General features: G+C 35.5%; 1 protein-coding gene across 4 annotated transcripts in view; it reads right to left on the reverse strand.

Moving 5' to 3' along the window:
* Positions 1 to 20,109, reverse strand: part of LOC140912808 (uncharacterized) — a 69,058-nt gene that overhangs the window by 30,333 nt on the left and 18,616 nt on the right. For 2 of the 4 annotated variants that reach the window (XM_073347898.1, XM_073347901.1), the window contains exons 10-19: positions 18,627 to 18,948; positions 18,126 to 18,241; positions 17,613 to 17,730; positions 16,744 to 16,835; positions 15,530 to 15,680; positions 10,837 to 10,946; positions 9,993 to 10,116; positions 6,325 to 6,455; positions 3,050 to 3,159; positions 1,500 to 1,668 (exon numbers count right to left, since the gene is read on the reverse strand). In XM_073347898.1, coding sequence (XP_073203999.1) covers positions 1,500 to 1,668; positions 3,050 to 3,159; positions 6,325 to 6,455; positions 9,993 to 10,116; positions 10,837 to 10,946; positions 15,530 to 15,680; positions 16,744 to 16,835; positions 17,613 to 17,730; positions 18,126 to 18,241; positions 18,627 to 18,948 — 1,443 coding nt within the window. The remainder of the gene's footprint in view (positions 1 to 1,499; positions 1,669 to 3,049; positions 3,160 to 6,324; positions 6,456 to 9,992; positions 10,117 to 10,836; positions 10,947 to 15,529; positions 15,681 to 16,743; positions 16,836 to 17,612; positions 17,731 to 18,125; positions 18,242 to 18,626; positions 18,949 to 20,109) is intronic. The other 2 variants (XM_073347899.1, XM_073347900.1) reach the window with 2 other exon arrangements.

Raw genomic sequence — 20,109 nt, forward strand, 5'->3', positions numbered from 1 at the left:
CATAATTCTGATTTACGAAGAAACTGATACACAGTCTACACACAGGGACCTTTTATAATTGACCAATGAAACACAGATTTGTACGGATAAAGCACAGCAACTGTATAATGAGTCACAGCAACATCAGACAACAGTTCAGCACAAGCAAGTAAGTAATACCACATTCAATTGAAAGTGCAGAAGTTTCTAAATAGGAAAAATGACAATAGTATTATTGGAATATGACCAGGAAGTCAAGGTAAACACCCCAAAATTTTGGTCATTTACATCTCATTCAAAAAACATCAAAACAAAATTTATTCACAAGAACACAAATTATTATTCAAAAGGAATGTAAAATGGGATAGGATTAGATGGGTCAGGGAATCAGTAACGAGATATTGAGCCCATCACCTCCAAGTCACCAGTTTCAAGATGGCTGAGGTAATTTGAAGTTACTACCATCTGTGAAAGGGCACACCCTCACACAGAGAGGGGACGAAAAAGCTTCACTCGGCCTGTTCAACACCAACAAAGAGCACCTGCAATGCTTCTTCTGCCGGGTGGGTTGGGGAGGGTGGGTAGCTTAAAAGGAAAAACCTGCCACAGGAAGGGGCAGCGAACAGGGAGAAGGCTACCCCAACTCAACAACCGAGTTGTTGTTCAGGCCCACTGAAAGGGAGACAGCAACAAGCCTCACTGCTCCCAAAGCTACAGGACACAGACTCAGAGCAGCACGCACCACGAAGAGGGGGACCCTGGGTAGACTAAGCTCAAGGGGCTGACCCAGGAAGACTGCTTGAGTTCCAGTTCATCCTTGCTTCTTTTCAATTTCCCATGGCCTCCCCTCTCCCATATGGGAAGAAAGAGGGCAAAGGACTTTTCTGTTTGCTTCAGGAACACTTTGGGCATTTGCCATGGGGGGAAAGAAAAACAGTCCAAGGACCTGAAGAGGAGTCTGGAGGGGAACCCTGCCCCTATACCATCCAACAGATATTCAGTGGCCTTTCTGAAATGAACTGCTCCAAGTGAGCAGATGCCAAAATCACAACTAGCATCCATGTTAGCAGCCTCAACTAAGAAACCAAAGTTGAATAAGCAGGGAGATTTAACTATTTTACTTCCCCCATATGAAGGAGGAGCTTCGGAAGAGGTGGAGTGTATTGAGATGGCAATCTTGGGAAGACTGCCATATCACTTCCCAGAATGTATGCATCCAATATATCATTAATAAAAGGGTTCAGGTTGCTAGTGTTGTCACTCCTGTACCTTTTCCAGATATTGACGTTTACTTCAAATTGTAAAACACATTTTAAAAAAAGGCTTAAAACTTGCATTCAGTTAGGAAATTGTTACCCAATATAACAGGATTATATTTTCTTTCATTATATCTATTAATTCTTTGCAAGACTTTTACAAAAGAACATTAGATTCCAAAGCAAAAGAAGGCTGCCTGAATTTAAATTCAACATTGTTCCAAAAGTAATTATGTTCAGTGCCTCATCATGTGTTCAACTTACCTTCTGTTCAGTTTGCACAAGCTTTTCACCAAGTTCCTTGTTCTGAAGATCTTTTTCTTGAAGTAACTTCCTCAAATTTTCAATCTGTTCCAGTTTTTCTGTTGTACTCAACAGCTTTTGTTCCTTCTCCGCAAGTGAAGTTTCAAGGAAGCTTTTTCTATCACTTAATCTAGCAAGAAAATATTTATTTAGAACTCTAATACTCAATGTTCATTTAATTAAGTAGTATTTGAAAACAGAGCACGTTATTTTCCAGTCTTAACTTTCTAAAGCCAATGTATAATTTTTAGGGCTATCAAGAGATTAAAAAAATTAATCGAGCTGTTAAACAATAGAATACCATTTATTTAAATATTTTTGGATGTTTTCTACATTGTCAAGTATATTTATTTCAATTACAACACAATACAAAGTGTACAGTAATCACTTTATATTTATTTTTTATTAAAAATATTTGCATTGTAAAAAACAAAAGAAATCGTATTTTTCAATTCACCTAATACAAGTACTGTAGTGTAATCTCTTTATCATGAAAGTTGAATGTACAAATGTAGAATTATGTACAAAAAAACTACATTCAAAAATAAAACACTGCTATAACATGAAATACATGGCAGAATGTGGGTAAAATAGAGCAGGAGACATACAATTCTCCCCCAAGGAGTTCAGTCACAAATTTAATTAACACATTTTTTTAATGAATATCATCACCAAGGAAGCATGTCGCCTGGAACAGTGGCCAAAGCATGAAGAGGCATATGAATCTTTAGTGCATCTGGCACGTAAATATCTTGCAACGCCAGCTACAACAGTGCCATGCGAACACCTGTTCTCATTTCAGACGACATTGTTATTAAGAAGTGTGCAGCATTATCTCCCATAAATGTAAACAAACTTGTTTATCTTAGTGATTGGCTGAACAAGAAGTAGGACTGAGTGGACTTGTAGGCGCTAAAGTTTTACATTGTTTTGTTTTTGAGTGCAGTTATGTAACAAAAAAACCCTACATTTTTAAGCTGCACTTTCATGATAAAGAAATTGCACAACAGTACTTGTATGAGGTGAACTGAAATATACTATTTCTTTTATCATTTTTACAGTGTGAATATTTGTAACCAAAAATATAAAGTGAGCACTTTACAGTTTGTATTCTGTGTTGTAACTGAAATAGATATATTTGATACATCTGCATATAGAAAAATATCAACAATATTTAATAAATTGGTAGTCTATTGTTTAACAGTGCAATTAATCGTTATTCATTTTTTAATCACAGTTAATTTTTTTGGGTTAATCACGTGAGTTAACTGTGATTAATCAACAGCCCTAAAAATTTTCTAACTACAATTTATATTATTATGAATTCACTATATGTACAAATCCAGAAATAATCTGATTTTACTATTGTAGTGGAAATCAAGACTTATTTTCCAGCTTTCTGAAAATATTATATTCTTTATGTTTCACTGCAAATGTAAATGTAAAGCTGCAAAGAGACGTGTATAATTGCAACTGGTCCTGTACTGAATGTTTTTAAAAAATTGTTTTACCCTTTAAGCTGCTCATTCAAACTGGAAACAAGCACTTGGTGCTTTTCTGCATCTCGCATTTGTTGAGTACGCAGTTGACTGAGTTGGGTCTGCAAACGTTCATTTTCACTCTGCAACAAATCAATGGTGAACATGATTACAGCTCACAAATCCAGAATGGCAATAAAATAGACATCTTGAAAATCTGCCCCATAGCATTTCACATTCTACACACTGTAAAGACTACTGTTCTAGCATATTAGTGATTACCAATTCAGGTCTGAAATATTACTGGTTCAAACAGTAGATGTTACTCACCTTTGAGAGGTTTCTCCCTTAGTTATTCCATCATAACATGAAACTCAAGAGACTCTAAACACTTTACACAAAAAAAAGAACAAACACACATACTTGTACTGTGTGAAAGCAGCTTATTTTTCTGTGCTTGCCTTCACTGCATTGTTAGCTTGAGGTATAACTCACATTTTGCCCCTAACTCAATTCCTGTCCACACCCAAAATCTCTAGATCGAGTAAAGTGGTGCTTTAAGTGGTGAGTTAGTTGACCCATAAGGGAGCTGGTTGGTTGAAGCTTGAGTGCTGATGATGCTAGTAATAAAATGGGAATTCAGCAGCTGGAGTTACTACTCATCAGCTGCTAATTAACGATTTTGTGGTGCCAGTCAAGTCACTCTGGGTAGCTGGAGTGTTGTTTCAGAGTGGCTGCTCTCATTCCTTTCTCACTCAAAGCTGACTAACTTGAATGGAGTAACTCTAATGTATTTACTCAAGCTAACTGTTGCAGTGAAGAGAAGTTCTAAAAGGAGAACACCAGAGACAGCTCATTGGTTGAAAACATTTTCCATTTTGGTTTGAACACAGTAATGAATTCCAACTGTTTCTCTGCAGATCTTTTTAAACTTTTGTTGTTGCTCTGATCAAAGGCAACCAGCAATCTGCAGTAGACTGCAAAATAATCTGTGGAAGGAGGTGAAACGAAAAATAAAGCAAGCTCCATTGACACAGTTTATAACACAGTAATACTCCGTTATTCTAGCCAACTTCACTGCACCAGTTCATGAGTAAAACTGCAAAACAAAAAACAAACAGGAAAAAAAACAACCCAGCAACCACAACCAAAAGCAACACACACAAATCCAAATCACCAACAAGAGTTGGCAGGACAAACAATATGGCAAACCTGTCAACTCTAGGGAAAATATGTTATCACTTTGGAGTGGGCAGAACACACCTGTACAGCCCTCAATGGCTGCCCTTCTTCCTCTACACCAAATGTTACCTGTATTGAAAGGCTTTGTTACAAGATTCTTAAATATTAACATAAAGTTGTCTGCCTCTTAATATAAACAACTTAATTGTGAAAAAAAAAACAGTAATTTAATATATGCATTTTACTAGGTAAAGGAACAATTAGATATATACTACAACTGTGGAGTTTTAGGGAGAAGTTAGTCATGTCATTTTGAAAGCTTCAGAAATTGTGAAACAAAATAATTTATGGACCAAGAAACTTTTAAAACATCTGTTTGGACTGAAAGTTTTTAATTTATTATTTCATTTGGTGTCTTCATGGATTGATTTTGGGAGGTTTCTAGAAACAGTCATTAATAAGTGAAACAATGATTGTGATTTTAAAAAAAAAAATAGTAAGCAGTTACCGTAACAACCCAAATACCATACCATATTTAAAAAGGGTAATAGAGACATTAGCTGCTAAGAAACTCCCTTTATACTTTGAAGGTGTAATTTATTGTGATTTCAATCTTCAATCTTTTTGGGGTGAAATCCTGACATCACTGAAGTCCATGCAACTTTTGCCAGTAAATTAAATGGGCCAGTATCTTTCTGTAGGCTGGTAGCTAAACATCAGAAGCATACTCACACCCAGGTTTTAAACTACATGAAGGGATAACTACACCCTTTTGTGGAGTAGATAAATTAAAATCCTTACACAGCAAAGTTATGGGTTTTAAAAAATTTAATAGATACTACCAACCATTTTACCAAGGCAGGGAATAATACAGATCAACTACTCTGTACAGGACATAGTAACAGGTTTCAGAGTAGCAGCCGTGTTAGTCTGTATTCGCAAAAGGAAAAGGAGTACTTGTGGCACCTTAGAGACTAACCAATTTATTTTATAAATAATAAATAAATTGGTTAGTCTCTAAGGTGCCACAAGTACTCCTTTTCTTTTTTAGGACACAGTAAGTTACTCAAGTGTCAAAAGTGAATGTTCAAATTATTCTCCATAGTGTCCTCCTACTTTTTAGATTTCCATGTGTATTTACTTCACACCCTATTTGCCTGCCATCTGCTATATCATCTTGGTTTACACGTGTCTTCTGCTTGCAACTCTCATAAATATGGGGGTTGCTCTACCACTTTTGCAGCTTCCATCTAGAAAAACTCTCTCCTCCCTTCACCTACAGGCCCTTCCCTGACTTCAATAATTTCATTTTGTTATTAGCCTTTAACTTCTCTGACTATGAAGTATTATGCAACCTCCCTTAGACTATGAGAAAATGATATAGTGTTGATATTAGAAGTGATATTAAAGATAAGTAGTTATTAGGGCTCGATTCCTCACTCACACCAGAATAAGCCAGAAGTAACTACTAAAATGCAGATGTAGAGTAAGTGAAAATACATTTGTGTCCGTGACAAAAGAATCAAGTTCTTGACCTCTGAAACAGGCCCTATACTGTTGATGACAAAAATGATATTGAATTTCAACATGTTGCTGCCACTAGCTACAGGCATCTAAACATTTTTTTTACTGAATAATTATTTTCAAAAATATTTTTCAGTTTTTGCAGGGTAAGAAATGTGTGTGACTTTTCCTTGCAGTGAGCAAAATGGGTGCAGTTTTCCACTGTTCAATACCACACAATATAGTAGGAAGAAGAAAAGGAGTGCTTGTGGCACCTTAGAGACTAACCAATTTATTTGAGCATGAGCTTGAAGTGAGCTGTAGCTCACGAAAGCTCATGCTCAAATAAATTGGTTAGTCTCTAAGGTGCCACAAGTACTCCTTTTCTTTTTGCGAATACAGACTAACACGGCTGTTACTCTGAAACCTGTCAATATAGTAGGAGTACATCGTATTGTAATATTACCTACACAATATTTTTGAAGTACAAAAATATACTGTAGAATCTTTTGTTAATCTTCATTTTTGCTTTACTAGAGACTATTTTCATCCAAATATGAAGAGAACACTAAATGATTTTCCCTACATCAGCTTCGGCTCCTAACACAAATATAAAAGATCACCTGAAGGGATTCCATTCTGCCCTGCAGCTGTAATCTGTCTTCCAAGTCCTGACAACGTTCCTCCAGGAATAGAATTTGTTCCTGTAGTTGATTTCTTTCCAATTCCAACTCTTCAACTACTGTCCGCAAACCTACACAGTTTCAAAGGAAAAATATCTATTTCAAGAACGGTTCCAAACAACGTGTTTCACATGTAGATAATGTCAGATAACAGAAGTCTAGCAACTACCCACACCATTATTGGCTTAACTTTCACAGGTGTGGAGCACCTGCAGGTCCTGGATTTCAGTGGGAATTTTATGGATGCTCAGCACCTCTGAAAAGCAGGTCATCATATTTATAAAGGATTTAACGATCATATACTCCCTGAACTTTTCAAGTAATGGGATTAAGTTCACAGTTCAAGATCCCCTATAAAAATTAGCAAAGTTATCTTGCTTTGGACAAACAAAGGGCCAAATCCTGTGAATGTTTGTGAACTGAATAATTTTACTCAAATGAGTAAAGTTGTTTGTTTGCAGCATCCAGCTCTAAGCACCATTAACCTATACCAATTGAAGTGGACTATCAAAAGCTGGGAGCTCATCTGTTCAACAGAATATAGCAATTCTATTTTAAAGCAGACCTGACAAAGGAATATTCACTGGGTACGCTGACTTTGCAAAGACTAAAATTAGCTATCCTGTACAAGGACTATGCTCATATTTGTTAGATGTAGTGTAGCTGCAGCTGTGTCAGTCCCAGGATGTTAGAGAGACAAGGTGGGTGAGGCAATACCTTTTATTTTCAGCCCAGTAAAAGATATCACCTCACCCACCTTGCCTCTGGAATTCTCACATTTGGAAGTTTTGCCTTATGGAGAGTGGGGTAGGAATGATGAGTGGCTGAGCCAATCCATGCTAGACAGGAAAACACAGTAAATGATAACTGACATGTGGCATCTTCAAACCATTGCACAGTGCTCTAGGAGGAGTGAGACTGCAGCCCTTGTGCACCAGTATATTATTAGCCAGACAAAGCCATATGATGGTTTAAGAAATGCTTTGGGAGTTCAGAAGGCAACACCTTCCAGATAGGACTGTCATCAGCATAGGTCAATTTTACAGACTAACATGCTGTAATAATAAAAAAAAAAAAAAATTAAAATATTTAAAAAAAAATCTGACTTAATTTAAATAAAAAAATTGAAACAAGTATAGGTTTTTTTTTAAAGTAAACCTATTTAAAATTAAATGTGAAATTGACAATCTATTAAAATAATTCAAATTAAATACAAAAATAATATTAAGCAGTACATGGTTTGCTGCCAACCGTTAAAAGTCAAATCACTGAACTGCTGGAAGTCATTGAATAAGCATCTGGAATCAGAATTTGCGGAAGTGTTAAACCAGCTTTTACAGCAGCCACTCTTCATTTCAATTTATTCAACCGGTTCAGTTCAATGACTAGTTCATTCAGAGTTAAGAATCAGTTAAATTCACTAACTACAGATAAGACTTCCTTTGTTTACTAAATCAGTTAGTGTTAAAATGTAAAATATGTTCTAATAAACTTATTGATCAGTAAAAAGTTTATGTATCTAGCACTTAAGGTAGTCCTATTTAATTAAAAAGTTTTAAATGCTGTTTTTGTGCATTTTAAATCAAATTTGAATTTCCATTCAACTCACATCACAAGTAAAAAATTAATCATCTTCTAACATAAAAATGTAAAAATTAAGAATTTGTATAAATGTAAGGTAAGCTATATAACCACTTAAATAAATATGTATAAATATAGTATATCCTCCTGATTCGCAAAAACACCGAATTTAATGTACAGGCTATATTTAGCTGCAAATCACTATTTTTAATGGTTATCAACTAACGAGATTCAACCTTTCTATAGGAAAATAAAGTACACATACAAAGCACAATTAAATCAATTATTTAAATCAAGGTTTCCTGCATGCTGATTTTAATAACCATTAAATTGGTGATTAAATCACTGATTTAAATCAATGCATTCTGTAGCCAAACTAAGACACTGGGACAAAATCGTTTCCAGTCTTACGCCAATTAAGTAAAACTGTCAATCAAACTACATTTCCTTCCATTTCTATCATATTTCTTCAGGTCAAGTTTCATCCTAGTTGAGAAGCATCAGGGTTTCACATCTACATATTCCTTATGCTATTCTTGTTCAATCATCTCCTCGATAAACACAAAGCAGCCAGTTCTGATGGCACAGATTATTAGCTTCTTCAAAAAAGTTTTACCTAAGAGTGCCATATGAAAAAATAGATGCTTTTTAAATGGATCAATAAGCTAACAAAACAAAACTCTGGATTGATGGTTCACTACAAACAGGTCAGGATTCAGAATTAAAGATAATAATCATGTAATTAAGAGGTATTAGGCTAATAAAGATGGATCTTTCACTATTACACTGTATCTACATAATATTTTTAAATGATAAAGAGGGCATATATGGCTCCAAAGCCACCAGCTAGGATGATGACAATGGACATTTCACAGTACAACTGAATTATCTGCTCAACATTTGTGTGTTGCAGTAGTTAATACACACATTTGTACTCACAACTTCTGGTCTAAACCAATACCTGCTGTAAAAGGCTGTTGATTTTAAATCAGGGCTATTTAAAACTGTAAGTATCTGTCCCAAACACTAAAAACGCCTTCATTTTCCTACCACGTTTCCGGTTCCCTACCCAGCAACCTTGCAAGCTCCTACTCGGAATGCCAAAGCAAAAATCAGCTGACTTGAGAGAACACCACACAAAAATGGCTGCAATTTTCTTCAATAGTTGAGATTTTCAATTAAAACTTTATCTGTCGAATTAAAAAAAAATCCTATATTTCAAAAAATTTCAAAACCAAGATACTCTGTGTGTGTAAATGATTGAAAACTATTCATCTAAACTGAATATTCCATTACTTATGATAGCTGTAAATTTATTTTGATACAAGATTACTTTTCACCTAATCTAAATTATTATTTTGAGAAAGATGTAGATGAAAGGGTGAACGTAATGTTTCTAACAAACGTGTCCTGGGACTATATATTTACTTTGTAGTAGACCCTTGCAAAACAGCACTAAGAAACGCCAGTAACAGTTCTTGATTTTTTATCATAACTAAAGAAACACTTGGAACACATGGACTTGACTGATAAACTGCCAATAAAATACAACTACTATCTTTCACAGATATAAAAATAGAGGAAGAAATAATGCACATACATATACACATCAGCATTTAATCTTAAAACTAAAATGACACAGAAGTGGAATATAATGGTTTGGTTGGAAAACAAGATTATATAAAGTGGAGCCACTTCAACAAGAACAAGACTAATAACTTAAAAATATATATATATATATATATATAATCTTACCATACAGGACAATACATTTTGATGGGGACAAGGACTGGGAGAGTTCCAGGTGTTAAACCATGACTGTGCTCTAGTTCTGAACCAAAACTAGACAGTTCATCCAGCACGCACATGCTTCAAAATGAAATGGAAAAAAATGCAAGCCAAAAAAAAATTCAACAAATATTAGAATACACCACAAAATGGGTTGTTAGTTAAATTTGAAAAACAAAAACAAACACAAAATACAGATGCTGTGCATGCTTTAATAAACGGTCTAGCGGTTATCACACCTGCATTAGGAGAAGCATACTCTGGCCACCAACCTCCCATGTTCTCTCCTTCAGCTGAATCAGTGCTATCCAAGGTGACATTCAGCTCTTGAAAGCATTGTTTTCTATCAAAGCTGTATTCCTCCTACACACAGGACGTGAAAGCAGAGATCAATAAAAAAAGACGTACTTAAGATACACACACAGTTGTCAAAAGGGACAGTTGCAAATAAAATTATATGACTGACTTCTGTATTAAGGCCGAACTTTGCTAATGAATCTAAGTTTGAGATATCAGAGGTAATTAAATATAGAATTTTTTTTTCCTGTAAAATGTGAGCATGATATTGATGTCTCCTAACCCTACATACACATTAATAGATAAAGATCACAAACATCTATAAGAAACAACATAAATGATTACCCCAAGGGACACCAGAATTAATTGATGCTCTTTAGAGATCATCCCACTGACAAGAAAAATAAGTAAAAGTTGTTCTTAAGCTGAAAACAGCCCTGATTCACTAAGGTATTTAAATGCTGGCTTAACTTGCAGCATATGTGTTGTTCCATGGGAAGTTTCTTAATGACTTTAGAATAACAAACATGTAAATTTCATAACCTAAAGAGAAACCTATGATGCTACTAGAATTTACCTGTATCCTTTATGGCTATATACACCTTTGTTTTGTTTACCTCTGTAAACCCTTCTTTGCCTCCTGTCCTTCAGTTATATTTTTGTAACTGTATCTTACTTTCAGCTGTAAAGCACCATGCATATTTATAGTGCCATATAAATAACAGAATTACTAATGTCCCTGATTAACATATAGGTAAAATGTGTTTCTTATTTCTACCAACCTACCTGATGTTTCCCGCTGGCCTGGTTGCTCTTCCTTCTTGCCTGCTGCAGCCTGCCAGTTCTTTGAACTGTAGTCAGTTCCTCCTCCAGCTCCTGCTGCCCTGAGACTATGGCTGGATCAGAGCAGCCAGGAAAGAACCAGTCATCCTCAATCAGTTTTGTGCCACAGGAAAGCAATTACATTTACACATGACACACATACTAGATACAAAGAGATCAGTGACAGACTGAAGTCCCTATGAATGACTGACAGGAATAAGATTATCGGAGCAATCCATAGCATTCACCTTGTGATTTCCCTCAACAATGTTACACAGAATATAAGAATAATTTTCATGTAATTCTTTCAGAAGTCTATTGAAGTATGATTTTACTTCTTCAGAAGCATTTTAGAAAGACTGAAAAATAAAAAAGAGGGATTTATATTTTGACACTACAACAAAAATGCAGCCAATTAAATTGCCAAATTACAATTCAGTTCAATCTGCCAGGTTAAAATACAACTAATTTGTACGATAAAGACATCAGCTGAAATTGCTGTATTTGTACAGCTGAACAATCACATGCATTTTTATGGAAATGAAATGCTTCTTGCTTACATCTTTAATTTTAGTGTGAGCTACAATGCCAGATAATTTGAGGAAGTCACAAGCATGTGTTACACTGCAAACTGGCATCAAATCATCTTATCAGACATTAATAATATGATTCTTGGTAAAACAAATACAGAATCACTTGTAAACAACACACCTGAATAAATTCAGAATATGAAAGCTTAAATATGCATCCTGTCCAGTGTTAGAAATGATTTTTCCATTTTAAGTACATTCCCATCTGTTTTGTGATATGACAAAACGTGTGATAGGTTGGGGAATAGATGTTTCATGCAAAGCAGACGAAACAGCATGAAGAAATAAAGATAAAGGTGGCTCCATACTTTAATCACTGCAGAGGCCATATCTACTCTCAAATTCAACACTCAACAAATTAATCCAATTCAAAGTAAACTCTCCCCACAGTCCATGATGTTCATAGAAAAACTTACATCCATGCATTAATGAAGTAAGAAATGGATCAAATTCATTCCTAGTGTAACACTGGGCCAGGAGGATTCCCACTGGAATGCCCCTGACTTAACCCAAGTTACAGTACCCAATACCCATAAAATTTATTTTTGTCACATTTATCTGTTGCATGTTGTTAGGAATTCTTTTTGCTTTTTTCCCCCCAATGACAGAATTAAAGGAAAACTACAAGGTAATAAGAGATCCAATTATTACAACTCTACAATACTAGGAAGAATTAAATTACTTTTTTAAAAAAAGTATTTTGCATGGGAAACTACTGAGTTAAAATTCACATATTTTTACAATATTTCCTTACCTACATTACAACCACCACTTTAAACTAATAAAACTAAAAAGATCTGTTAGACACCTAGTTTAGTGTGGGAGCTTGTTTTTGTATGTTTTGCCATTTATTTTGGTTTTTTACTTCTTGCATTTTACTTAATTTGGAGAGCAAAAATAAACTAGTCATTTTCACTTTTGCTTTTAATCATGTTTTGGTTTTATGCATTACAACAATAATTCAGGGTTGAGTTGCAAACACAGCTTGGGAATCTTCATTTGATTTTATTTAAACATGGTTTCCACTAGAATAAAAAAAAAATAAAAAAAAATATGCAGGCTTTTCTTAGGTTTTGTAAAAGTGAAAAATTCTCATACCCATACTCACATTGAGTTGTACCTTTCTTTGCAAATAGTCCCATTGAAGTCAATGGAACCATTTGTGAAGCAAGATGCTATTCAAAGTGAGTATCAGAATTTGCTCTTTACTTTTGTAAAAAAACAAACAAATGTTTTTTTACGTAAACTTGACAGTGTCCCAATAATTTGGCAATGCAAAGAAGGAATGAAAAAAATAATAATTAGGGCTGTCAATTAAGTTTTGCACTGTTTTGTTTTTGAGAGCAGCTATGTAACAAAAAAATCTACATTTGTAAGTTGCACTTTCAGGATAAAGAGATTGCACTAAAGTACTTGTATGAGGTTAATTGAAAAATACTATTTCTTTTGTTTATCATTTTTAGAGTGAAAATATTTGTAATCAAAAATAATATAAAGTGAGCACTGTACACTTTGTATTCTGTGTTGTAATTGAATTCAATACATTTGAAAACATAGAAAATCATCCAAAAATATGTAATACATTTCAGTTGATATACTATTGTTTAACACTGCTATTAAAATAGCAATTAATCACGCTTAATTTTTTATCACAATTAATTTTTTTTAGTTAACCACGTAAGTTAACTGCGATTAATAGACAGCCCTACTTATCACTTAAGAAATTATATCAATAGCAAAATTACTAATGACTTTCCCCATTACAAAGCACCAGAAATTGGAGGATTTTAGATCTATCAGGTAATTTTATTACAACATTTCTGGTTAATTTAACAACTATATTAACAATTGTTGTTAATAGTTTTCTAAAGTCAGATCATGTCACAACATCGAAAATCTGATCTGCAATTACTTCTAATAGAAAAGCTGATCGTTTCAGCCTCATGATTTGATCTTGCAAACATTTATATACAATTTTCCTCGCACAGAGAGACTGTCATTAACAGAACTATGAATAATAGGAGTATAGTTACTTGCATAAGTGTTCAACCTGCATCAGTATTCTAATACTAAGTATCATAATGATCTCAAATCTGCAACTGGATCCAACAGCATGGAGCTCTATACTCATGCAGCTTCCCACTGCACCTAATACAGGCGTTCATGCTAGTACACCCTATTACAAGATAGGGGCCTAAAATGGCAACCTCCAGTGAAAGCCACCATAGTCCCACTCTCTGGAGTTACCAATGCTGTGACAAGGATCTCTGCAAAGGGCTTTGAAAGATACTATTCAAATATATAGTCATATTTGGTAAACATTTATTCCAAGTTTTGTCCTTTGGTGGAGGGAATATTCAAAGTGTGGGGTGTTTTTTTATTTTACATAAAACAAAACAAAAACACCCACCAACTTATTCCCACTAGAATTTTTTTATGTAATCTCTAAAAAAAGAGAGGTCAGAATTTGATTTTTAGCTATTTATGAAAATTAATCACTGCAAGTTGTGCAGTTTTTCTTAAAACTAGGTTATGAGGTAAATATGGAGTCAGCTATTAATACAAAGGAGAATGAAGAAAGATGATTCTGTTAATATAAACAAAGAAATAGGCATTGCAAGAGGAAAACAACCAGCATTTATAAACCAGCATTTGTTACATGTATTATTAAAAACCACATACCACCAACAGCAGCTGTTATAAGGTACTGTTGGCGATTTCCTCCAAAGAAAGGTCTACAGAGGAAAACAGCAACAGTACATCACAGGTTGTCACGGCTGGAACCTGCATGCACAAAACTGATGGGAAACTAAGTTCTCAGTGGCTGACCAAATCGCAGTGTAGGGTAGGAGTGGAGGGGGAAGGGACGTTGAGGGCTCATCAGGTGTAACGGCAGAAAAAAAGAAACAGAAAGGTCATGCATATCCCAAGGGGGAAAAACTGCAAAATTAAACACTGACTGGACACGGATGAAGTTTTACAACTGTTAATATTATTGCATAAGGACCTGTTGACACTCATAAGATAAGTAGTACTTAAAATTAAGAGGGTTTATTATCTTCTCAATGCCCAACGAGTTACGTGTATAAATCTCTCACAGAGAAGAGAAATGGCTCTTAAAGATTTTGGGACTTACAGGATCAACTTTTTTGATATCCATCAGCTGAATCTCAAAAACATTCAAGCTACAGATTAACAAAAGCCTATGCAAATTAATTAACTGGATTTATTTTATTTATAGATGGTGCACATTAACCTTTGTACCTTCAATTCGCATTCTGATACCAAAGAGGAAAGAAGTTAAGGTAAACTGCCATGGGGGAAGGAGGGGAATAAAAATTAGTCTGAAATCTAATACGCAGACTTTTTCATAAGTTTGATTTTTCAAACAGAAAAGACTTTAAAAATGTTTTTACCATCATTGGTGACCATAAAAATCTCAGATCACCTGTAATGTTGGTTTTGATATATTTAACATTTTAAACTAGCAATCTGTTGCCAGTTCTCTCTGTCTGGTCAGTATCAATGGCATATTTGTTAGTACATCTCAAAATCTTTTTAAAATCTTGATGGTTATTGACATTTACAGAGAAGCTCCGAATTTCATATATATTTTGCCAAAGCATAACCTTTGATCCCATCACCAAATTTTAAACAATGCTACAACTCCTCACATCTTCTTCTCTAATTTGAGGCAAGCAGCCGCCATTTTCATCGATAACTCAAATGCAGACATTAAGCTTCTGAAACAAATCCAATAAATGACCCCAAAGATAAAAAGCTCAGATTGCAAAAGCTAACAGAATAAAACATCCACCAATAAACATGATGCAAAGCGATGAATGTATGAAACAGATAGAGTCAAGGAAACAATCCAACATACAAACTGAATTACAGTAACCAAAAAATTCTGCTAACTTCACTAGCTGCATAGATCTCACTTGACTACAGAAGTGAGACATGGAGGAAAGATCTCAATTTTGTCTGAACTGCACAAACACAGCAGATTTGTAATACCTGCTATGCTGGCATAATGATCTAGTTTCATCTTAAATACTTCAATTCACCTTCTCTCTCTTCTTCAATCTGTGCCATCCTCAGGGCTATGGCAGATTTCTCCTCTCTGACTTGGTCATGCACCTCCTCTGATTCTGGTACAATCTCCTGCCACTCCAAAAGCTGACTCTGAAACTCATCCACACTGCCCGATTCACTGGCCTACAAGAGAAGGTGGACATGAAAATAACATTTACCAAAATAAACGTAAGAGTTAGATTGTAAACTATTCAGGAACAGAGGTTTTACCTCTGCGCTTCACATACAGCTTTGCATAAATAATAAATACAACTAAGACCAACAAATAAAGTAGATAATTTTCTTTAACATTAAAGACCATGTGAACAGAAGACCTTGCAAGTTGATTGCTAAAAAAAAAAAAAAAAAAAAAAAAAGCCAAAGCTGCTTGTCAGTGGTGGTCAAAGGTTGTTTTTTTTGTTTTACTGAAAAGCTTTTTCAACAAAAATGGCTTATTGACCAGAACAAACATTTCCATTTAAAAACTTCATTGTGGTCAAAATTGCTCACTTTTTGAAATTAAACATTTTCTTTTCTTTTTTTTTTTTAACAGGAAAAATACACTCACACCTTTTTCCCCCCTAAATCACACACAGTAAAAAAGTGAAGGTTTTTTGTTCCCCCACCAAAATAAAGTTTATGGGGAAAAAATTTAAAAATAGTTTCAAAATTTTGCCATTAAAATTTTGGAACAAAAAAATTAATTTCCTTTGAATTTTTTGCAAAATACAGTTATGTTTTTCAGCCTGCTCTGCTGGTTGTACAGATACCAGGATTAACAAACAATATCCATCATTCTCAGAGGCTATTTAGCAGACATGTCTAAAGTACCCCCTCCCTCTCACTTTTATGTCTCAATCTATACATCTGTGATGGAAAGAAGATATATTAGTTGATTATATCAATTTGGTTTTTACATTAAATAGCACTGTGCTGACATCTCTTGAGTTATCTGTAATTAGATGAACACTAAACTGTTGAAAATTACATGGATTTTCTACATATGCAGGAACTCAATAGCACTTTCAAAACAATGTAAACCTAGAGGCTTTTTAGCTGAATGAATCATAACTGGGGTCTCAATTCTGTATGCTAGTAAATTTAATTTTAACTCAAATTCAAGTTTCCAATAATACTGTTACGAAGGCTACAGTTAGCACTGTGAAGCTAATCAACAATTCACATGAATCAACTTTGAACAGAAAACCTGTGAAGCTGCCCTCTTTGTAACTTGTTCAAGATCAGCCTGCAATTTTCGCTGCTGCTCTTCATAGACTTCCAGCTTGGCCAGCAGTTCTTCTGCAAAAACAAATGAATTGGCTTCATTATTTGATGCCAAAATAACATGGTAAACCAGCAAATACCTAAAGAAAGAGTAGAAGCCCAAACTGAGACCACAGAATCATTTGGCTTAGAAGATATCAATGATGGGCTTTGCAGTCTATCTCCCTACAAAATTAACTCAGATTATTATTAATACTGTCAATGTTTTAAATCTACATCAGTGACACTCAAAACTACAAAGGGAAGCACTATTATCCCCATTTTATAGCTGGGGAACTGAGGCACAGAGATATAAAGAGAATTGCCCAATGTCAAACTGGAGCAGAGCTGGAATCTAAACTCAGATCTCCTGAATCCATGTGCAGTGCCTTGTCTACATCACAGAAAACCACAGAACAGTTCGCTTCAGTGATACTTTCTGCTCAGAGAGGCCAACTCCAAAAGTGTGTGCGTGTCAAGGACTCAGGTATAATACGCAGGCAGTACTTAGGGGGGAAGCTTACAGAGTAAGTATCTGAAATATATGTCGCTGTATCCCTTGCGGCTATTCTGAATTTCATTAAGAAAATTTAATTTTGTAATCTCTGTAGAATAAAGCAGAAGAAATAAACAAACTGCCATTATGCAGTGTATTTCAATTTTAAAGCTACCAAGTTGTCTTCCTTTGAAACGTTACCATAACAAAGACAAGAAAACTCCTTTGTCTTTATTTTATTACAAGTCATCAGTTCAAAATCCAAGATGATAGAGTAAAACAAAAAAAACAGCACTATCGCTTCATTGATTATTTACCATTTTGAGTTCTGAGTTCTGAAAACGCTTTCAGTTTTGATTGTAGTTCTTTATTTTCAATTTCTAATTCTGAGATACAGTTGTTTAAGGCAGATATGTCATCATTCTTTGATGATAACTATAAAGATAAACATTGTTAATTTCCGTGAAATGTACTGAAATGCCAAAATCAAGATAAAAAACAAAGCTAATACAATAATTTCTTTAACTTTTTTTTTTTTAATTAAGATTTTGAGTAACAATGTTTCTAAAATAGTCAAGTGCAATAGGTTACTGTAAACTGGTAGACCTTTTCCTTTGTGTTTAAGTTACAGACTATTACACTACTTATTAGAACGTTCCCTTGTATAAACGTTTTGAATTCAGGAACATCAATCCTTTTCTATTCATATTTTAGGTATTTTCTAGAACCCCACTTAGTGGACCTTTTACACTGCATTTTAGTTTTTTAATCAAATCTACAATCACAACCCATTGTAAAATAGGTATATAATGTTAAATTAAAAATGTTACATGTACACTTTTCAGTTCATCCTCCAGCTGTTTGATTTTTGATTTAGACCAAGCCTTCATTTTAAGGAATTTAGCTTCAGATTTGCTGGCCTCTTCTGTTTTCAACTTCACTTGAGCTAGCAAACAAAGACAACAATCATCATTTAGAATTCTAGTAAAAGGATCAATGTAATTACAAAACATATTTCAGGATTTGGCATGTTCTATTTACTCGGCTACGCCTGCAAAAATGTCTATGCTGTAGTCTATCTAGTAGGGAAAAGAGATTGCTTAAAAATGCTAGGCCAAATTTAGATGTAATGTAATGAATGCATCAAGTTTATTTCTAGGGTCCTCTTCTCCATAGCATCTAAGCATCTCCCAAGTAATTAAACCAACAACTCCTCCACTAAAGTCAGTGAAGCTGTACCCAGTTTATATTTGGTCTGAATTTGGCACACAGTATACAGTGGAGTGACAAGGAAGCTTTTCAAATATAAAAGCTACGCTTTGATGCAATACCTTCTAGCTGTTCCATCTTTTGTTTAGTTACAGTATCTACATCTATAGCTTGTTCTGAGTTACTCTGTCCATTATTTCTTAATTCTGCCACTTGTTTCTGAAGCTGCAGCAGGGCTTGGTCTTTCTCCTGCAGCTCAGTTTCATGCTTCTCTTGGATCTCATGCACTTCAGCATTATGTTTCTCCTGGACCTTCATCATTTCAAGTTCATGTTTCTCCATCATGTCTCTTAGCTGGGCTCTCATTACATGTTTCTCAGCATCCAGTTTAGATTGGAGGTTCTCCTTCTCTGATTGAAGACGTTTCAAGTTTTCATTAATTTCCTGCATTAAAAAAGAAAATTGTTTCAGATTTTCTAGCTATACCCCTATCTGCTCCTCTGCACATGCAACACACTTTAAAAAGATCACTCTCAGGGCTGGTCAACTGGCAGCATAAGGCTCTGTCACATATCTCTAAGGTCTGAACTCCCTAGCAATAGCCTGAAGATACACTGGAGGGTCTGCACTGCTCTAGTGCTAACTACATCCTGACTGGTTCTGTAGGAGGAAATGTCCCTTTATAAATAAGAAAGGGAAAAAAAAGGGAAAGAGGTCCTCTGGAAAAACCACATATCATACGCTGCTGAGTTCTGAAAACCAAAAATAAAAGAAGTTGACAATACCTGGCTACAGTCCCCTTCTAAAGTTCTTACTCAGGAAAATAGAGATAGAAAAAGTCTAAGGGTACGTCTTCACTACCCGCTGGATCCGCGGGTAGCGATCGATCTATCAGGGATCGATTTATCGCATCTCATCTAGACGTGATAAATCGATCCCTGAATCGACGCCGGTACTCCACCTCCGCAGGAGGAGTAAGCGGAGTCGACGGGGGAGCCACCGTGGTCGACTCGCCACCGTGAGGACAGCCAGGTAACTTGAACTAAGATGCTTTGACTTCAGCTACGCGAATAGCGTAGCGGAACTTGCGTATCTTAGTTTGAACCACCCCCAGTGTAGCCCAGGCCTAAGTCATTTATAACCTACCCGTCTGGTCTTTCCCCTACATTATCTAGTCCAGGGGTTATCAAACTTCATTGCACCGCGACCCCCTTCTGATAACAAAAATTACTACATGACCCCAGGAGGGGGGGACCGAAGCCTAAGCCCACCCAAGTCCGGGAAGACAGGGGGGCGGGAAGGGGAACAATGCCGCCCCAGAGGGTGAGGGGGGCACTTGTAACCCGAGCACCGCCGCCCAGGGTGGCGGGCCTTGGGCCCTGGGCTCCAGCAAGTCTAAAGCCAGCCCTGGCAACCCCATTAAAACAGAGTTGCAACCCACTTTGAAGTCCCAACCCCCAGTTTGAGAACTGCTGGTCTAGTCCTTTCTAATTTTGTTTTCAGTAGTTTCACATTAGCTGCTTGAGGCAGAGCAAGACTGCAGAATATATTTATAAATGAACAGCCAGCACAAATTAGACACCTATATAAAAACAAGTACTTTTG

The sequence above is a fragment of the Lepidochelys kempii genome, chromosome 6 (assembly GCF_965140265.1).
Source record: "Lepidochelys kempii isolate rLepKem1 chromosome 6, rLepKem1.hap2, whole genome shotgun sequence".
NCBI lineage: Eukaryota > Metazoa > Chordata > Testudines > Cheloniidae > Lepidochelys > Lepidochelys kempii.